Source organism: Gymnogyps californianus, chromosome 11 (assembly GCF_018139145.2).
Source record: "Gymnogyps californianus isolate 813 chromosome 11, ASM1813914v2, whole genome shotgun sequence".
Taxonomy (NCBI): Eukaryota; Metazoa; Chordata; class Aves; order Accipitriformes; family Cathartidae; genus Gymnogyps; species Gymnogyps californianus.
The window spans coordinates 10,021,806-10,044,440 of NC_059481.1; the positions used below are offsets into that span (position 1 = coordinate 10,021,806).

General features: G+C 34.4%; 1 protein-coding gene across 7 annotated transcripts in view; it reads left to right on the top strand.

The window, feature by feature from the left end:
• The window catches only part of WDR72 (WD repeat domain 72), a 127,421-nt gene that overhangs the window by 37,257 nt on the left and 67,529 nt on the right, over positions 1-22,635 (top strand). For all 7 annotated transcript variants that reach the window (XM_050903638.1, XM_050903637.1, XM_050903639.1 and 4 more), the window contains one exon: positions 10,977-11,182. In XM_050903638.1, coding sequence (XP_050759595.1) covers positions 10,977-11,182 — 206 coding nt within the window. The remainder of the gene's footprint in view (positions 1-10,976; positions 11,183-22,635) is intronic.

The following is a 22,635-nucleotide window of genomic DNA, read 5'->3' on the forward strand; positions in this document are numbered from 1 at the left end:
ATGGGTAGACTTTAAAGAGTAACCTTCCTTGCTCAGAGGTAGCAATTTTCATTTATCAGAGGTAGATTTAGTCTTTCAATTAGTACTAGTTTGATATGAATTTATTCCTTGAAGTTCATCACACTTGCAGAATGAATCATCTACTAGTTTCCTGTTATTTTCTTTTGCCTTGCAAGTCTTGTTCTGTTTTATTGTTTTAAGACATGTTTAGTGTAAGTTTAAAAATAGAATAACATCACTTAATAAACTTTTTGTTCAATTCTCATAATAATATGCATTTAACTTTACACAGAGAATGCAAATTTTGAGAACTTTATCACATGATGCTAGTCCCAACACAGGAGAAAATTAGAAACATATGCCTAAACAGTATTTCTGCTGAGGTCAGGTCTCCTGTATAGTCAAAATTCAGTGTACGCTTACAGTCCTTACTAGAAAAGGTCAAAATCATCAATAAATAATAGTTTGGATTTGTGCAGTTAACCATGTTTATTGAAGATTGTGTCCTGTTAAATCATTCAGATGGCAGATGAAATACTTTGAATAGAGAGTATGTAAGGTATTAAGCCAAAAGAATTATGAGATGTTGGGGCACTACTGCACTTCAGTTTGAGAAGATGTGGTGGCTTAATTGTCTTGCAGGCCTCTTATCTGAATACACTGCAGATTGTCTTATTGCACTGTTTTCTATGACGCTGTCACTACGGTTATTGCTAATATGCTATATTGGAATAAATTCAAGTACAGATATGGCTTGCTTGCATTCATAGTATCAGTGTAAACAGTACCCCATGTGATGAGGGAAATCTGCCCAAAATGCAGAAAAACCTCTTCCTTTCGTCTTTCAGAGGACAAGTAAGGGTGCTTGCACGTTTTTGTAGTAGTGCCATTATAATTTTTTACTACTTGTTTAGAAGCTGTTTTTTAAAAATGGTTTGTGAGCTCTAAAACTGAAGTTCAAAAAACTTTGTGTCATATTCTAAGCCCATAGCCTAGGGGAGCTTGCTTTTTACATACAAAGGAACAATTATTTTTTATACACAAAACCTGATTTATTAATTTTGCAACAACACTGAATAATCTGAAGGATGATCCGGTCCTTCAGGACCAAGAAACTCCATTAATTTTTCTGATTGAAAATATCTAACACATTTTTACAAAACACTTTAGATAAATTATTCATATATCATTTTCAAATTCAATACAGTTTTTTCTACATTGTGCTTGCTATCTGTACAAAAGCTGTGGTGATCATAGTGATTTTTGGTACTTAATCTGTGTTTGTTAGTGGCAGTGGTGATTTTACTGTATCTGCTTGAAATGTGCACTGCTGGGAAATATTCATAAGATGATATTTGATTATAAATGTTATAAGCTTTTTATTAAGTTAAGTACCTGCTTGACTTTTCTTTTTTTGATAACTATCCTCACCTCTGAATTATTTATGGATCTTTATCTTTTACTTGTTAATACTCTGTACCATTTAATTACAGGACAATTAAATTAATAAAAAAATAAAGGACATAACTAGAGTTTTCTACATAAAATTGAATTGATATAGATGACAAAATAGAGGAAAACATAGAGATTATTAAAGTACAGGTAATAACTCTATACTTAGGTGTTTGAAGGAAAAGTTTATGAATTAAGGTTTGAAAAGCTCAGAGATGTTAAGCTTAAGACCATTTGTGCAAATCTAATTGCACAAATTATATTTGTGCAATTCTGCATTTAGTTTTCTTTTCATGCACTTCTGAACTACTGAGGACAATTACTAAAGAAATAGCTATATAATATCTTGTTTTATCCATACTGTTTAATGTGTATTGCTTTCTCTATTTGTGCCCTATTTGAATCCTTTTCTGAATATAACACTTTTTCTTGTATTTTCCCATGTTGGTTACACAGTATCTGAGTGCTTAGTAACAGTATTTCTGCCATTTTCCTGTCAAGTGCAGAAGCATTGCAATTCTCTTGGCTTCTAACTTCTGCATCTAAGCAAAGCAGGAATCCTAAAAATGACAGTGCTTTCTATAGAATTATTCTTAAAACACTCTAGGTGTTATGTACTTCTAAGAAATATGTTTTAATGTATGCAACGCACCAGAGTGCATAAAAGTGCCTGCTACCTCAATTCAGAGATTTTCTTTGCTATTACTACCTGTCTTTGCAAACTTAGCATTATGTTGATACTTATACATAATTTTCTACATGTGTATAGCTTGGTTTTTTTAATAGATGTAAGTGAAAGACTATCACTTCCATTCACTGTAGTAAGATTGACTCTATGTTGTCATGTGGGGTGGATTCTGTATAGACCTCTCTTGCTTGAGCAAATAAAAGGTAATGTTTCAATTAAAATTGTCATTGTGATGGGAATAAGACATCAGCATTGACAATGTATTTCACAGAAGTTTAATGTTCAGGTTTGAGTTCATACTTTAAGGCATGAAGGTTTTATGAAACACCCATGTGTTTCATGACTTTAATGTGAATGGTAAATGGTTTGAAATACTTTCACTGAAAAACAAAAAATATCCCACCATGTTAAGGTAGCTGTCAAGCATAGAAAACTTTAGCTCAAGCATTTAAAAACTACACAGGTACCAGTAAATTAAAACAGGCTTTTAGTGAGATTGGCAGCCCTCAAAATATGCAGTGTCTAGCATTAGTCAAATCTATCTGTATGATCACTTCTATCACAAAAAAAAATTATTAAAATAGAAAAAGAGTTCAGAAATACTCTGAAAATATTTCTTGTGATGTTAATGCTACATTGAGTAATTTAAACAGTTAGGTAAAACCTATTTCAGAAGCATCCTTGCTGTGGAGAAAATGAAATTACTCTGCACGTAGTGGTGTTATAGATCAAACCTTTGATCATATTGATGGTCAAACACGCTGGAACATTTTCAAACGCTGTTTAAAGGTAATTTGTATGTAGTTATATATGTTCCAATATTTTTGTAATTGGTGCTAACAATAATAAGTCTTCTAAACCTCTGGTAAACTCTGTACAAGTATTGTATGAGTTGCAGAATGTGTGGGGGTTTGTTTGTTTTGGTTTGGGTTTTTTTAACTAGACCATTTAGTATGTCTGACAACTCTTCTCACCTCAAAGAAATTAGTGATTAAACCGTTTAGAAAACTAAGGCTTAGGTTTCATCAGGTGGCTGTAAGGAAATAAGTTGTACAGTTTTAATGAAACTTAGAACTTTATCAAAGTAAACTCAGTCATTAATTTACTATACTTTTATGCCTAGATAATTGTAGAAGCAACAATAATTACACTCCTGTGACCCTTTAGTCCTTGCAAAATTTAGTGATTTACAGTCTCTTGATATCTTTTTCACTTTCCCTTTCTCTCCCTCTGTCTCTCCATCTTTCTCTCTCTCTCTCTCTCTCTTTTCAGGTCATTGGTCAGAATTAGATTTGAGTGGGTGACTGTGGCCTAGCTGATAAATCCTGTGGTTGCGTTTCATATGGTGGAGGCTGTGGTGTAGCTAGGGTCAAAGTCATAGCAGTTACTACCTTTTTTTTTTTTAATGAACTCGGCATAACCTAAAGATCTGGCTGATGCAAAACTCAGTTTGAGAGACCTTGGTAACTACATCTAGTAAGTCTTTTTTGTGAAACACACTACGTGTATACTACATGTGTATTTTTTACATGCTTGGGAGCAAAAAAACCTCTTAAGTTTTTGTGAAGTCTATTTATTAATTCACTTTCTTCTGGCTAACAAAGTTTGCCTGTTAGGGTCCTGTGCCCCTGGTCAGAAATCCAAGTCATTTGTATATTTGCAGGAGTAAGATGCAGTAACTGTGACATGGTTTTGTTAGGAAGGGGCACTAGGTCGATCTGTACGCAGTTCATGTGAGTAGGTCAATGAGCTCCATCTTTAACTGATAATAAACCATAAATCTTCAAAAGTGTCAGACGGCCAAATTGTGATGTGTTACTTGATGGAAATGCCTATAGAGTTGTTTTAGTGAACTCTTGTTAGATTTTTGGATAGTAAAACTAAACTTTTGATAAAATTGCCATAATTCATGTGAATGAACACATTCAAGCGTTAGAGGGCTTTTGGGGAGATGCAAGTTTTTCAGGAAGACATGGTAACGACAAATTATTTCATTAATTTTTGTGGTTTTTTTTCCAAGACACTCTGAAGTTTTAGTAAAATTTCTCTTGTTTCAGTCTAACTGCATGCTTTAAGAGTCCTGTCAGTCAGTCTTGTACATACTCACAAATTCTACACATACTTAATTCACACCCACACAATATCTTTCCTTTGTTTTAGAATTACACAATATAATATTGGTAAGCAATTTGCTTAAATAACAGATTTATCTTAAGTCAGGTACGTCTGTGAATGTACCTAGAATATAGGCCCTAGAGTCTGCTTGGTTATACAAAAACCACTTTTGTGCATACTTTCTGATATTAGGACAAATAAGTCTCGTTTGATATTCCTGATAGTGATGTCTCAAACAGTTATATTACACCTGATTTCATCATCCCTTGTGAAACTATAAAGAATAGCCCTTACAAAACTGTGGCTCAAATATTAAGTACCCTGTTGCATTACTAGGAGGAGTTAATTGAAGACTGTGAAAGGCTTGTATCTCCCCTGAAGGGAGCTTTTCGTATTTGGAAAAAGGCTTTAGTGATTTAGCTCTTCTGTTCTTAGGTCATGGTCTGACCTTCAACATTAATAGTCAGGGCAGACACCATGTGGGCTGATCTTCTTGATTTCTCTCCACCCTCCACCTTCATGCTTAAGTGGCATCCTTAGAGAAAGGCAGAACCTGCAGGGAGTGAGTTAACCCAGCTGTGCACTATGGAACTGAGACAAGATAACTTCTTGGGCCAAGAGTACTGTAACATTAAACAATTAACACAATGCAACATTAAACAATTTCTGGTTTAGACAATCTTTAAGAAAGCAGCTCTATGAAGAAATTAAAGGTATCTTAAAGATAACATATATGATGCAAATGATAACATGCAATAAGATGGAAGGTTGCCATTTTACTGTAGTTTCTCTGCACATCTTATGCTGTCACTTAAATCCCTTTCTAAAAGACATAAAAGATGAGGGAACACTGGCCAGCATATTTTGAAAATGTGAATGATTCAAAATAAGTCATAAGCATGAATATATATGCCTTGTGGAAGCTTAGTGTTTGGGGTTTTTTGTTTGTTTTAATTTGTCAGCCTTAAGTTAAAACTTAACTAAAGTTTTGCCTTTTTTATGGCATCTTATATTTTATACATGTAAGCCTCAGGTCAGTCTGTAGGCTGCACTTGAATATTTCATAGTTCTTTAAATTTGCGTGATTGTTCAGTACCTACTTATGGATGTAGATTAATAAAAGGTAGTGGAGCTTGAAAAACTCTGTCTCAGGAAAAAAGCTATGTCATCTTTTGACTAATCTGCAGAAGCTAAGGACACACTCTTTTATACTGACAATAAATAGGTATCTTTATATTCATATGTATACATACACATTTATGTACTTTATGTATACTAGGTGGAACATGTATGGAATTTAGCTGTATGTGTCTGTTTAAAAGGATGTGTTTCTAACAGTTGATAATTGATCTTCATTCTTATTTTATTATTAATAATGAAGTGAGATTATATATATTTTTAGGAAAAAAAAACCCAACAGTGGAAACAAGAACTGATTGACATGGTCAGTGCAGTCAGACAGAAGAGTTCATATCAGGAAGGGTTTTCATTCCAGACATTAAGGGATGGATTCTCATCCTCCTTCCATATTTCAGATGGTAATAAAGAAATAGAAACTGCTCACATCTCTTCTAAGTTCAGAGCTGGCTGCTTCTTCTGTTCAGTCCAGTTTAGCATGCTTACTGTATCTCAACAACTCCTGTTACAGGATTATTGTCCTTTGCTATTTAGAATTGCTTAGATGGAGTTAGGGAGAGAACAGGGGAGTTTTAATGTGCTTTCTTTCAGAGTGTTGTGTTTGCAGCAGAAATCCTGAGATGAGGACTAGCTGCATTGTAGAACTGCTCTTTTTACCTACATATATAAACCTGCATTATATATGATATTCCAGTAGTTTTCTTTGTGTTTTTCTTCATTACTTTCTTTAGCTGAAGGATATTCTCACAATAGTTTGCCAATGCTATTCTGAAAATGTATATTCTGAAGAACGTCAGTAATGTATAGCAGTTGGCTACATGACAGAAGTCTTCCAAATGTAAAAATCATTAAGGAGTGTCTGTCAAGACACTCTACATGCTCGTGTATATAGTGCTGTAGTTACAGGGCATCTCTACTGCTAATCTATTCCTATAGGTAAAATATCCTTTTAAAAATTATTAGATTTTAATAGGCTGGGTTTTGTTTGATCTATCCTATTTCTATTTGCGAGATTGCATTTACTTTTGTCTTGATATTGGAAATATATGCTTACTTAACACAATGTTTGTTCCATCTGTTTTGGACCATTATGATATTAGAGTGGTAGCACTAGCAGTTAGGAGAAATTTTCCAAGCAAAGTGCTTGACCACTGTCTTGGAGCAGGATGGTAGACTTGTAAAATTCAAGCATCTTCTAGTGAGGACCATAAAATTTCTGTTTGCCTGACTCTACCAGCATAGAAGAAAATGGGTGAGAGTTTCTTTTCAGATGAAACAGGTACTTATGGAAAGGAAGATCTTGACAGAAAATAAAACTGCTAATATTACAGATTATACTTGTTCTGAAAGGTGAGTTTTTTGTTTTGGCTGCTAGTAAAGAAAAGGATTTGTTCTTGACCACATACTCCTTTTAAATAAAAATCAATTCTGAAACAATTTTTCATTCACAGATCACTGTTACGCTGTAAGATTCAGCTGAGTTACTAGGTCACAGCAGCACTGTAATATTGAGGATTTTCAATACTTTAGCTGTGACAGCAAACAGAAAGCACTGGAGCCTGATGATATGACAGGTCACGTGACGTCAGTGAATACCTCGTCTTGAGGCAGGATAATATGCGTGACCTCCCCAGTAAAAATGAATCATTCAGTAAGAGCAGAACCTGGAGAACGGTGTGGACAGCGCTGGCACCAAGAGACACAATTTGTAGTACTTGGTCCAGAAAAAGTATAAGATGTTGTAACAGTCTAACCAGTCACATCTGGTGGTCCAAAGCTGCCCAGGAGAGTGAAATACTCCACTCTTGTCTGTTCCTGAGACTTGGTTGCTATGGTCACAGCTTTAGAGAGATAAAGAGTTTCTTTTTCTGTATTTTGTATGTATAGTAGGGGGTGATAGCCATGATGTAGCTGCTATGTAGAAAAACCTATCTTTCCCCTTTTATCCATTGTTATGTTATGCTCCCCAATCAAAAGCTTTTGGGCTTATTTGTGTTTAAAATACTTCAAGTTTGAGAGTTGTCTTTATTTCTGTCCTCTTTCCTGTACTCCCATGTACAGGCTGTGTATTTTTCTACTCTTTATTTCTTTTTTCCTTTAAAATCAGAGACAACATATTCCTGACAACTGTTTCTGGAACAATAACCACCCTGCCCCAGTATTCTTTTGACTGTTTGCGGTCATCAGAATGTCTTTGTCACATACACAGGTTTCTCCATCCTTTCCCCCTGTTCCCCCCCCTGCCTTGTTTCTCTTAAAGATGTATTCAGGAACTGCAGAATACAGCTCTTCCTTTATTCTGCCACCTACTCACTCTGCAGATGAGTATTTTGGGCTCTTCAGAAGTGTAAAGTACACTGGATAAAATAAATACTTTGTAATACTTTCATGATCACTCACCCTGTTGCATCACGCTCATTTTCCTATGCACTTTGTGCCCTTTTATTGCTGCTTCAGATGTACACACAAATCTGTACATGTATATACACACACACAGAGAGATCCATGATTAAGTAGTATATGCAAGCAAGCACGTTTAAGAAAGGAACCATCTTCTAGAACATGCTACTTATAAGCGATTTGATAGCTGTTATGAATGACATATAAATGATTTAAAGATGGAACTCTAAGTTTTTGAAATTGATTTTATGATATAGCCTTCTGTCAGTAAAAAACTAAGCTGGTTGTCCAGGGCATTGCTTTCTATTCAATGTTCCTGTCTATAAATATGCTTTAAAAAATAAAATAAAGAAATATTCTAACTCCTGTATGTGAGAGGCCGAGTCATATTTCTTGCCTAGTATGAACCCAGAAGGGATTTTTTTTGGTTGATAAGAAGTTAATTTTCTCTTCTCCACACTACACATACAAAATGGTATACTTGCTATGGCGTGATCCTGACACTGACACTTAGAAAAGAGTTTGGTAGGTAGCAGAAGTGTTTAGTAACCCAACAAACCTGTTCAGTTGTTTCTCAGTTTGCATCCATAAGTCTATAATATGTAGAAGCACATCTGTCAGCAGTTGAAAATAAGATATGTGTGTGTGTAAAATATATAAAGTATCAGTTTGCTTTCATGTACATCAAGACTGCCTGTTTATTCCATTCAGGCCATGGTCTTCAAAGGTGAAGTGCTGCTGCCCCATCTTCTGTAACTTTTACTACTACTTCTAGTCTGTTTCTTTTTCTTTCAACTAAAAACTTTTCCTTCAACCAGAAGTTGAAAACTTGGCTCTGAAGCTGTTGCCAGGGAAGAAGCTCTGATATACGGAAAATAATGCAAGTCTTAAATACATTTTCATTTTTACTCCTGATTGTATATGCATATATAGGAGGATAAAAGGTCAGGCAACTCAGATCTTGATTTTTGTTGGAAACATGGTTTTACCCTCTTTTGCCACTGTAGTATGATAGCCTTAATTAAATGATTGTATTCTATTATATATCTACAAGATTATTCCACAGTCTAGCTCTGAGGGATGACTGGTGCTGAGGCACTCATAGATGCCTCTGGAGCTAACAAAACCTGTTTTGAAGTTCTGTCTAATACTAAAGAGTATGTATAATCAGATCTTTGAAATTTAATACCATGCCCCAAAATTCTTGGATTTATTAAGAATTTATTTAATCTCTGCCTTAGATCCTTGCCCATAGAAATAACATGATACCCAGTAATTTCACAGGGATATTATGATAATAGTCTTTCTGAAGCACTTGAGTACTCTACTGGTGAATTGCACAGACAAAAGTGATACAGAAAACAAGGATGGATATATGTGTGTGTATACATCTAAATATTCCCTGCACAGTGGACTTGCCACAGAAGGTAGTAGAGAAAGCTTAGTCCTTCACACTTAACAATAAGGGAGAATGACTACTTCCTTGGTGAATTTACTCTGAATGATGCAGGGAATTCTGTGGGGAAATAGGACATAATATAGCTTGAAAGACTGCATTGCATATATAAAGAGACCAAAATAGTATTAGCTGAGTGACTGTATTATTTCTAAACTTCTTAACTTTGCAAACACTAGAATACTTTTAAGAATATGTGTTTGCTCACACGTCTAGTATGAATTGTATAATCCTTCCTTGTAGGCTTCTGTTAATATAGTTTTTGTGTTCCTGAAATATTGAAATGTTGCAATGTTGGGAGTTTTGTAGCCAGTATTGTTTTGCCCAACTGTGAAGATCTTTGGGCAACTTGCTTTCCTTCCAGTAAATATTCAGTTCTGTAATGATCCCTGACACTGCCTGCAAATCCTGGGGAGGGATGAACAAAATGATATATTAAAAACAACTGGGGCTGATCCTTATTTTTTTAGTGCAATATTATAGTAATCTATGGTATTCAATTGATTTTGTAGGGGACAAAGAATCAGTTGCATTACTTTCTTCTGCTCTGAATTCAAAGACTCTTGGCCATATAAGTACCAGAGGTGATGCTACAGTGAACAGAAATGGATGAGTTGCAGAGAAATAATTTCAGATAAAGAGGTTTTATACACACACAAATACTTATCGTATGAGATCCCTCAATCCCAGTCCAATATTTTTAGCAGGTATTACGGATAGAACTTCAATGTTACCCATTTTTTCTGGTAGCAGTGAAAGAGAAAATTCATGTTGTATTACTTGAGGCTACAAAGAATTCAAACTTAAGGGAAAAAACATTTCATGTTATAGCAGATATTTAATATTTTTAAAATCCTTCATGTATTTTTTTTATCTCTGATATTTATAGGAAACATGTCACTTCAGCAATTTCTTATGAGTTTAATTCCTATAGGAAATGTGTAGTATATAATAGGAGCTCATTTCAAATACATTTAAGCTCAGTTTAGATATCTTTAATGTTAGTTATAAATTAAGTACTATTACTAAAATTATTACTAAATAAAATTATTACTAAAATAATAGGATTGGGTATAACAGGTAAAGGAATTGGATTGTCTAGAGCTACACAAGTGATTAAATACTCTGAAACATTGTATTTATATTCCTGACTACTAAGCTACATGTAGTGTATTTAGGTGTTTAAAAAGTGTCAGAGGTAAAGAAGATATTTAGGAATGGAAGGAAAAATTTGAGCTTTCCCTTGCTATTTGTAATCTAGAACACTAGAGGACAGCACTAAAATATTACATAAATGTGTTATTGTTTACACTGTTAATACAGATGCTCTATAAGGGCTTTGTGAGAAGAAAACAAATGACTGTTTTGAACAGTTAGGGCAAGTGGTATTCTGAATTTCCTTTGCTCCTTTTGAAAACTGCATCTGACTTCACACATTATACAAAATATCTTAAATTTCTTGTGATCTGAATCTAAGGTATTTGCTGCAGTGATTTCTTTAGAAATTAAGCTTTATTTTTTTAACATAGCAATTCTGTAGAATAGACCCTTGTGTAAAATTATATTTTTAAGGTCCAGAAAATGAGGAATTAGTTGGCTTATCTGTAAATGTTTCATGATTTATCTGCTCACATGAAATGTACTATGTTAATACTGTGATACTTACACTGAAATACGAAATAGTGTAGCTCCTTGAAAAAAATTACAGTTTCTGTTGTGTTTCTCTAGGCACACTGGAACGACATGAAACAGGTGAAACAGCAAAAGCAATTCTTACTTCCATTGAAGATTCAGAATACTTAGTGGCAGATGCTCTACTTCCTGTATCTCAAGAGTCAAAAAGAAATAAAAATGCTGGATACAAACACTCTAGCTCTTACAACCACTGCATGGTCTCTTACAATCTTACTCATACAGAAAAATCTTCAGATAAGGTAAGAATGAAGACTAGAGTGTTTCTCAAAAGCAATGAGTTGTGATCCAAATTCTTTACCTTTTCACCTTCACTGATATGTAGCCCTGTATAAGTGGCACGGAGGCTTGGTTTTAAGTTTATAAAGGCTTGTTCTGACTGGCTCAGTTGTTATGCCTTCAACTCCATTTCATAGAACAAATGGGGAAGATGGGGGAGTGCCTTATGCAAGGTCACCAGCAGATCATCTCAGAAGGTTTTTTCTCAGAGACTTAGCACCCATAGTTAGACCCTATTTCCTTATGCCTCTGGCTTATGACTGCACCGATTAGCAGTACCCTCAGAACAATTGAACCCGCCAGTTCAGATGTATATGTCTTGAGAAAAAGCACATCGCAGTACTAATGCTACTGGCCTTTCCATTATTGCTTTTCTATGAAACCACAGATTCCTGTTGTCATTCAATGCTGGTTTTTATTGGGTGTGTGTTTTCTGTTAACGTCACCACAAAACAGAGTTGTAAGTGCCTTACATTTATATTAGTGTGATTCAATTTGGCACCTTATTGGTTAAAGAGAGGATGGTGATGTTCCTTGTGAGATACTGGGCTGCAAATAGGTATGACAGTCTTCAGGAGATATTTGGCCAAGCACTGTACTTAGCTTTATCTAACAATTTTTTTACAGAAATGGTTAAACCAAATAACTGTGACTGTTGGAAAAGACGTGCTTTTTCTTTTTGTTTTGAAAAAATAATAGAAGGAAATACCATACTGAAACTAGTGTTAATGTGCTGTAAAGCTGAGAAAATGAGCACAGAGACACCATATAATGAGAAGTAAGTTTGAAAATGCTGTAGTCGCTCTGTTTGCTTGTGGCCTAGATATATCTATATTTTCATCAGTTATTTGTAGATATTTACAAGGCCTGTATTTGCTAAATGTAAAACCAATTATTAAAACTGTCTCAAATTTAATACAATCTCGAATTCAATGAGGTAGGTATTACCTTAGGTTGGAAGATAATGGTACATACATTTTTCTGAAAACTCTGTGCATCAGGACTGAATATATTTACTGAGCTCTTGATACGAGTGTATCTTAAGAATAGGGCCTCGGTGGTGTTTGTTCATATTTACTGCTTTTTAATTAATGGGGTCTGGGAATTCCATTCTTCGCAATAAACAGAGGAAGTCATGTCTGCTATTCCTCAGTCCTGAATGTAGATAAAAAATATTTTCCCACAAGTATGGGAAGATGAAAAATGCTTTCCCTCAATTCATACGTGGAAACAGCCTTCAGAATGGTCTCTGGCCTTTTTCTGGCTTTATTAATTATGGTAAATGAAATATTGGATATTCCAAAATTCTGTCTGATAAAATACAGCTTAATTCAAGTCTTCATTCTTGAATTTTATTTTCTGGTCTTTTTCTTTATTGTACCTACAAATTTATATATAACTTTGAGTTTATAATGATTGTTGTTTAACTCTTAATATTTATCTTTGACCTTTTACTAACCTTAGTCTGATTTCTAAAGTTTTTTGATCCCATTTTCTGAAAAGTCTTATTAGAGCATAATCCTGCTGAGCATGTTGTGGGGCAGATGGTGCACTAGTTGGCCATTGACACAGAATCTGATCTCACTGTTAGTTTATTAAAAGGAATAGGGTTTTTTTCCTTTTTAAAGAGGAACAACAGAAGAAGTTATAGTAGTTGTGTTTGGAGTGTAGTTTTAGTCATACCTATTAAATTGAAAATTGCATGGATTTAACAAAGTGGCTGGAAAGAAAATGTGCTGCTCATGGAATATGGGGAAAATAGTTTTTGGTAAATTTTAAAGTGTGGAGTTTAACATGCTTTGGGAATTATCGTGATCTTAAATTGGAAGTAAAATCACAATAGGCAGTAGTGGAGTTGTAATAATAATTTATAGTGCTTTTCTTGATCAGACATACATCTCAGCTGCTCTGATTTCTCAATAAAATATTCCATTTTCTTGTTTAAATGATGTTCATTAATTATCTTGTCCCAATGAAAACTTCTTATTGAGAGAATATTATTGATGTCTCTTAGACTTCCCTATAACTGTCAAAATATCTTTTTTTAATTTCACCTTCTTTTTGTCATTATAGTCCTGTTATTTTAGTCTAATTTCCTAACAAATGAAGTTCTATACTTGGGAAACCACTTTTCATTCATCAAAAATCTGACATCCATTACATCTAGTGCTGCTTCCCACCTCCATCTCCATTAGAGCAGGTTCTGTAGATTGGTGTGGGAGATGCTGAGGCTAAATGTATATGGTGTAGCTGAACCTGGGAAGAATATAACAATGGAGGTCCCCTTAATGCTATTCCAGAAGCCCAATGTGGGCTGCACAAAAGGAGCATGGAGCTCTGTGGCTTTTTTTAGCACAGTTTTGTTATTGCTGAAATGAAGGCTTGTTATGAAGTCTGTTGTTTCTCTTAGTTCTTAAGCAGGAAACTTTTTTAGGTTTTTCAAAAAGTGCTGTATTGACTCTTTTGGGTCATTGTATTTCAGCATCTTAAAATAGTCTCTTGAAATCCAGATCCCATGAAACTAGTGACAGTTCTGTGGATATCGGAGTTCAACATTCCATACCATATTAACAAGCATATAACGACCACACAGATGAAACTATTATGAAGCTTTCAGATCATCAAAAGACTTTAGTATGCGCGTATACAATGAGTATTTCATTATTAATTTTCTGCTTTGGCAAATCATGTATTAGAAATTTAACAACACACTAAATTATTAATAACATTTCTATTTTTAAAAAAATGCAGTCAATTTTAGCCTCTTTTTTAAGAATTCAATTTCAGAAGATTTATGTAACAGAAAAAATGAGGGGTAGCTGTTCTGTCCTGTTGGTGTTACACTTGTGAGTGATCCTTATTTTGTACAATGAGATGATCCACATGAAGATCACAAGTAAGATTCAACATTTTTTCTTAATATTAATGATAAAAACAATGTAATAACAAATATTATATTTAAGACAAAATAACATTTGCAAAATAATGCTCTCTTTACTCCATCCTAAGAAGAAAGAAGAAAAATATCCTCATGTAGCAGTCCAGCTTCAAAGGCTTTCTTTCAAAACATTTATCATCATGTAAATCACAGGTACAAAAGCAGAATGCTTTGATTTCATGGTGTTTTGACCATTTTAATTCTTTTATTGTGCTGCACGTGCCAGTGGGAGTACCAATAACAGATGAGTGTGACAAATGCAGTTAACACAAGATCCATATTAATGTTGTCAAATCCCCTTGATATATTTAAACAGATTTTAATTATTTGCAATGTCAAAAGACCCAAAATATATAGCTTAATAGTTCTTCAGGAAAGCTTTACTTAATATGTGAATGTAAAACCTCTCATAAAAATGAAACTTTTATATTGGCCTTAGTCATTGACATAGGGTATTCATCAAGTCAGCAATTTGTGTGGCAAAGTGCCATTTGAATAGTGTATTGTTAGAATACTTATGGTCCACTTGACAAGGGCTCTTGCTGTAAATAGTGCAATTTGACTCCAGCTGTTAAAGAGTGGCTTTGACAGCAGCCAAATAGAATGGAGATGCTTTACTGCACCGCAGAAAAATCAATATTGGGTTCTTGTTCATAGTAACCTGTTTTTTATTCTTTTGCAGATTTATACAAGACTATCTAGGGTTCATTTGTGGAAGTTTAAATATTATTTTAAAAGTGGGTCTGTTTTATTTTCAGATTAATGTTGGTGATGAATGATGTTTGTGTTTAGATAAAAAAAAAGAAAAAGTACTTTGTGGACATACATAAACTGTGGTAATGCAGCATTATTTCAAGTCTCAGCTTATATGGATGGATATTAGGATGTGGGTGCATAAGTTATGTAACTAATGACAAAAAATGGTCTTTCCTTCCTCTCTGTATTTTTTTTCCTTTTTGTAGTGCTACTGTAGTATCCCTGTCAATTTTCTAAGCATAGGGTTTTTTAAAGCACATTTCTTTGTTGTTCTCCCTGTAACAACCCCCGCAGATGTTGACAATCTGTAGTGCCATTGTAGATTTTCCTGAAGCATAGTCTTGCTGGTGCTGGACGGTTTTCCAGCAGTATTCAGTGACACAAGGTTGCTATGATACCTGGCCAGTAGCAATAGGTATTGAATCACTGGTCTTAATTACAATAGACTACACACTAGATTGTGTGCTCATGGTGTTTATATGGAACTAGCTCTCATTATACCTTTAAGTCGTAGTTATATTTGAAAATTGGAGCTGTGTGAAAAGCTGGTTTAAAAAAAAAAAAAATGCTTCAGTGCATCGTATGAAGAATTCATTGATGTACATAAAAAGCTGGTTATGGCTGGGAATTGTTTTCCTGATGTTCCAGAAACTTTTCATATTAGAAAGTTGCCTAGCTTTTCAGATTAAGTAATTTGGATATAAATCTGTGTTTATCATGCACTGATATTTCTAGTGATTTCAATAATGTAATTAAAGCTTCTTCTGGCTAAAGATGTTGGAAGAAGCAGCAGCTTGTAAAATTTGTGCAATAATTGCTAAACCTTGAACTGCCGAATTAAACTACTGAAGAGCTAGACCAGAAAAGGGAAACTTTTATGGTGTGTATAATACGAACAAGACAAAGATGGGGGGAGAATGTACTTATTTACATATTTTCTTTTATAGGAATGTTAGGTATATTTATTGCTTAATATATTCACTTGACAATTTCCTAAAATACTGTTCTTTGAGCATTAATGTATGGTGCAGAAAGTAGAGTCAAAACATCTAAATAAGGGTTTACACAAGATCTGTAAAAGTTCATTTTGATTTATGCAGTTATTAGAAATAACTATAACCAGAGTAGTTAAGTACCAGTTACTGTAACACTTGTAATGCATTTTAAACATTTTAAAATGACATACCTAGTATTAGTTGTTCTAAAGAACTTATTATTCACTTATGTGATAGCATATATATTCTGCTCTAAACAAAATATGTAAAGGCAAGATGCTACTGAAACAGAGGTATTTTCTTAGTAGGAAAGCTAAAGTTTATATTTTTGTAGTTGCTTAAAAAAAGGAAGAATGTACAGGAATTATAAATAATAAAAGAAATATCTACTTTGTTATATTGCTGCACAGAATAAGTAAAAGACAGATGAAGACTATAGGACAATAGTTATTTGTTTTAGTATAGTAAAGGATGCAATTTGAAAATAAAATTGTTATTGGAAGCCTGGAAAATCACTACTAGTTAAATATTACTGATGGAAAAATTGATAGAAAAATGGAAATAAGTTACAAACACAAATACCGAATAATACTTATCAAATACGAAATCAGGAGTGGTACCATAAACAATGGTATGTTAGACGTGGATTCCTTTTATTTCTTTCCTTTTGTAATATGTAGAGTATTGTTATGAGGAATTACGAATCTTAATTTGTGTGAAGTGGATTATTAAGAACAAAGCAAAACAGAAAGTAGTAGAACAGTTCTCCTTAAAGTTGGTAACCTTTATATTGTTGCTGCCAGGGTATTTCTATTTTTTTACTGGACTGGTGTTCAGAAGCTATATTTAGTAGAATATTAATTAAGTGTAATAAGAAAATGAATGAAGAACTGAAGGTCTAATATATATATATTTTCTGTAACTCAGATGCAAATTGTTTCAGTGCTACATTTCCTGTGAAATTTCACAATTAAGTATTCTATCAAGGGACCAATGTAGCAACATAACTACAATGAAGTAATAGCTTTAGAATTATGAGATTAAATTGGTACAAGTTAAAAGACATCATGATCCTGAGATATTGATAGCTTGGACCACATGTCAGCTTTGCTGAATGTTACTGCAGTTTTCTGAATTGGTCCACCAAGTCAAGAATTTGTTGATTTTGGTTTTCTCCATTGATTGTCTCAAAGAAAAATGAAAGCAAAACGCTGCCATTGTGATACTGTAGCACATTTTATTCTTGTAGGTGTGGATAGCAAGTAACACAGGCTGACAGAAATCAGCCTTAACTATTTATTTCAATGCTTCGGACACTGTTTCTATATGCTTCTACAAACTTTTTTCTCTGTTATTATACTGAAGGTGACTGACTTAAAATTTTTGTTTTCCCTGCCTAGACAACTAATTGGACCCTGTGCTAAAGCTAAAGAAGGTGCTACAGTGTCCTACTAGAAATAATTCTGAGGTCAATATCAGTAGTCCTTGTGAAGTATTTCACATTGAAGGACCATTTATTGAAGCTAAGCTAGCTGTTACTGTCGTCATCATCTTCATCTTCTCCCATACCTCAATTGTCATGCTGCAATTCCCTTCTCTGTCTCTTGGAAACTGTAGCAAAGTTTGTATTTTGTTTTTTAGGGACATATCTTTATGGATAGAGTAAGATAGTTTCTATCTTACTGAAGTGCTGCTCATGATGTCTTATTCTCCACTTATGATTGTTTCTTTTAGTTCTGGGTGTGGACTCATATACAGTTTGAATTTTCCTGTCTTACATTTTACCTTTACTACTTTCTAGTCCCTAAGATGTGATTTCTTCTGTAGATCAGCCTGATTGATTTTCCTTGTAAGTGCTCTACCTAATTCTAATAATTCTAAAATAAATTACATCATCTTTGTTATAACCTTTATATTTTCACGTTGTCCAGTCATGTTCTTGAGAATTCTTCACCATTCATGACAGGAGGATGGTGGAATCTTTAGACTTGTGATAATCATCTTTTCTATTCTAAACATTAAGTTCCTGGCCTCTTATAGTTTAATTAGTATTATTTTAGTGAAGAAAAGTATCAACAGGAATTCAGATCTGTGAGACTTTCCTAGGTTTCTGCCTCACACCTATTCAAAAAGAGCAGTGACTTTTTCAGAAATACATTGGCACCTTAAATGCAATTATAGAACTAGGACTTGCAACATCAAACTTCACTCTGCAAAGGAAAGACTTGCTATCTGCTAGCTTCCTTCTGGTAACTAATTGCATCTCTTGTCTTGGTTAAATAGCAGAAATAAAATACTAAGATAAACTGTGGTTACATTTCTATTATATTGACATGTTTTTCTACATATTTATACTCAAACCTTAATTTATTCTAGTGGTCAGATTTGGTTCTTGCATGGGAAAGGAACAATCAGCCGATCAGATATGTCTGAGAATGCTTGTTTGCAAATACTGTCCTCTTGGAAGCCTATGCGGTTCTACTGCCTTCAGTAAGATTGAACAGCTCTAAAGGAAAGAACAGTATGAAATCTATGCGTACAGAGACTTAGCTGCTGTCCTGATGCATCCTAGAATGATATAGGATCTGAAGAAAGTCCAACTTGCCTATTCCTGAGTGTTCAAAATTGGCATTTTCTAGGATAGACAGGATTTTAATATTTAAGAAATTAATCCCATGATTTTTTTTGCTCTTTTTCTTTAGTAGAAAGTCACTTGCTTAGGATTTGATCTAGTACTTTTTATCTAGATACATTTTATGGGTGAGACCTTAATCCAATATGGGAAATGCACTATCAGAGCAGCCGAGGGCAAATATGTTATTTCAGTTGGAGTCAGCAGCCAGCCATGGGTTGGTAACTTAATTTTTATATGCATCAGTCCTTCTTAGGACAAAGCAATGTTCTCATGCTTTTACCCTCCTTCTAAGGTCGTGTTGACAGTATCTCTCTGTTCAGCATTATTCTCACAGATATTTGGATGTTCATTCATCCAGTAAATTGTTCAGTATAATAATTCCTAGATCCATGAGTCAGTCTGGTTTTTTGTGGATTGCTGTAGCATTGTTTGTCCAGTTGATGATCTAGGAAACATGGGAGATGTTCCATCTTACGGCTTTTCTTTGTAAATGTTGAGTAAGGCTGAAAACGTTTTGGCTACCAACCATCGCTGAGCCCTATGTATTTCTAAAGATATGATTAGGGAATTTACATTCAAGATAAGTTAATATATTAAGATATAGACAGAGTATTTGAATATTGATTATATGAATTAATAAGACTTCATTTGAAAACACCTTATCCTTCCCTTCCATCTAAACTTTTCATGGTGCAGAGACTGTCCATGTCAAAGACGGATCTTATTTTGAGATGAGTGGATCTCCAGTTCATTTTTATATTCTTTCTGTAATAAAAATGTTAGAAGAGACTTTGTCAAAGGTATTGTTTTTAGAATTGCCTTTCTGATAGTGTGCCCAGACAGGTAGTGATATGAATTCTAGAGCAAAGCAAAAGTTATCTGTATAAAGTTGTCTATATATCATATATATTTCTTCAAATATTTTCCTGAAAACCAAAATGTAGTCTTGTTTCCTGCTGTTGAAAACTAATGTGAAGAATATTTTGTATATTAGCTTTACGTACCAGTTATCTTTGATATCATGTTATGATTTGTCTCCAGGATCACTTTTATATGTACACTTGCATTAAATCCAATGAAAAAATTTCAGTTCAGTATTTGTGATGGAGAGACAGACAGTGTGGACATGAAAACAAAATACGAGAAACATTTAATTTTCATGTAGGTCTCTACATTGAGCAATAGATGTGTTAGCAGTTCTCCCTGAACAATTAAATATTTGTTGTGCCCAGTAGATCCATCTGGCCAACAATCTGCCTGATGGTGCCCTTCCATACATGATAAAAAGGGAGGTTTATCCAGTTGCTTAGTCTATTCATCACACAGCTTGAGCCTGAAGACTCCTTGGCTTAATTACTTATGTTGTGCCACAGCCTCATCAGGAGTGATGCCACAATGATTGTTCAAAGTGCTGCAAAGATAGTAGCGTTCTCCACTGGGACTAAAAAAAAAAAAAAAAAACCCCAAAAAACCCCAACCAAACAAAAAGAATACAGTATTGGAAGGAAAGAGGTTGACTCTGCTTATGTTGCAGTTAAATTGATAGACAAACATTGGTGATGTAAGCTCAAAAACTATTGTAGCTTTTTCTGTGTGGGAGATGAATTCTTAGGAAGATCTGGGCATCCTCAGTAATATGACCAGAGTTGTAATGAATAACATAATAAAAGTAATGTAAAGCAAGTTCAAAGCAGTTTCTTTAAACTAGTGCATATGGGAAAATTCATCATGAATTGACATCTTTTTTGGGACTGCATTGTCCAAATGATGAAGCCTCAGGTCAAGCATAGATTGCATGTGGAAGCAAACCGGGGGCACTGCTATTGACACCAGGCTTTTTACACTTAATTCTGTGTATATGAATACTGAGATTTAAAAAGGGTAAATGAATAAGAAAAAAGTTCTGAATGCCCACCTCAAGAAGATCCTCTGTACTATGACTAAGTGAAGTGTCTGAAAGTAAGGAGCGTGAATGACCTTTGTGTAGTAACACCTTTACTCTGTATGATCCTCACCCTATGCATAAGGCCAGCATTGCTTTGGAGAGGGTAGGCCTGACCTGTCTGCCTGCTTTGGGAGGCTATGGATACTTTTAGTGACAGAGACTGTTTACATGCTCCCTAAATTGGAAGCTCCAGGAGGTAGGCAGGGTTAGACATAGGAGTGTGCATGTGTGGATTGCTGACAGGAGCTGTATTAGATTAGAAGCTGTATATGGTCTTTATGTAGAGATGAAAGTGTAGCTGATAATTTGCATCATTTCTCCTTATGCAGGTTCTTTTACAGATGGTCTATGCTGTATGTTTAAGAGCTATTTCAGTTATATACCTGCTGTTTGTAACTATTTTTAACTAAATGCGTCTTTGCACGTATCCTGGATCGTTCATCCTTTCAGCTGAGCAAGAAAATAAGACAGCTGTGTATTTGCAAATGACAGCAAGTTCATTGCTAGTAAGACTGTTTTGAATTGTTGGTTGAATTGGGATGATATTAGAATGAAGGAGTAAAAAAATGTTCTGGGGAAGTATTCCTATGAAACATCCATGACATCCTGCAGAAAGAGGCAGATCAGAATTTTATCTCTTGGGAATTTATTCTTCTGAAAACCAAGCCAGGCTTAAAAAAAAAAAAAGAAAAGAAAAAGAAAATAGTATCCCATGGTTTTATCCAATTTAAGAAATTTTCAATGGTAAATCTAGTTAAGCCTGTATAACATTTGTTACTTAAGGTTATGAACTTAGCAAGGCAGGTTTGCTGATGTGATTTAGCTCAAACAAAAGACCATTCAATGTTATTGTTGAACAACAGATTATTTTTTGGTTACAAATACATAAATATGATCTCAAGACCACATTTATATCTAATTATTATCAGTTCCTCAAGCATCACCTAGGGAATTTGAAGCTTTCACTTGTGTTGTATGACTAAAATTTTAGTGCAGTAATTTAAAGAGTAAGGCCTTTTAAGAAATTTAAGATGAAGGTCCAAGCCTTCTTTGTATGCTCTGTAGTAGTATCCAACTGTTTTAGTATTCTTCCACTGAATGATCTGTTTGATCATGTGCTGTATGCTGCTCTGACTGTCATGGTAAAAGGCTACATTAAATTTTCTTCTTGCTTGTCTTTTAATGATTAAAGTAGTTAAATTAGGCTTTCTAAATTCAGAAGCGACTTTGTACTAACTAGACATGTAAGTTATATCAAGTTTTTAGTTTTATCTGTGGAAGCTACAACAAAAATATACAATTTCCTAGTAGTTAGAGGTGTTGTGTTCATGGTATAGGTTTAAGATGTGATATTTGAAATCTGAGATTTTTGTGGAACTTGGTAACAATATTTTATGCTCATAAACCAGTTTGAAGCCCCAAACACAATTTAATTTATCTTTATATTCTAAGCTTTGTAGAGTCTGCAAAACTGTCCATCTGTTCAGCTGAGATTGCTTCAAATAGTGAGTGGTCAGAGAGACTTAGCTGATAAAGGTCAAAGGAGCCTCTTGACCCTGTGATACTTGCCAAAGCAATTGGAGCATAGGGACTGATATACAGTTAGATATAGCTTGCTAACGCGATCTCCACTTTAATTGGTAATGATAGCAGGAATACACAGTAAAGTCATTGCTGAAAGAAAACAAAAAGTATCCAATATAGTAATTTATTACCAGTCAGTGGGTTTCACGCACTAGGTTGTTTTACCCCTGCAGTGGTCAGAGAAAGCAAAAAGGTACTCTAACACTTAACTGAAAATGGATGCCCTGCTGCTATCAGAGATGCATGGTGGTCAAATGATTGCCTGTGCCATTAGCTTGGTAATGTTTTCTCTATTGTAAACTCAGCTCCCCATGTTCTTCCTGTGCATCAGCTGCAGATTGAAGGCTTTCTCGTTTGTCTTCTATTTGTGCTGCCAATCATCAAGCTGCTGTCCACCAAGCACATTTCAAGGAGGCAATTTTTTTTACTACTATCAACTACCATCTCTAGCAACCGAGGGCTCAGAGGATTTAGAAATGAATTTAATGTTTTAATTTACACTGTGCCAGCCATTTTGTGCATTGTTTACATATTTGTTTTCTGAGACAATTCCATGAGAATTA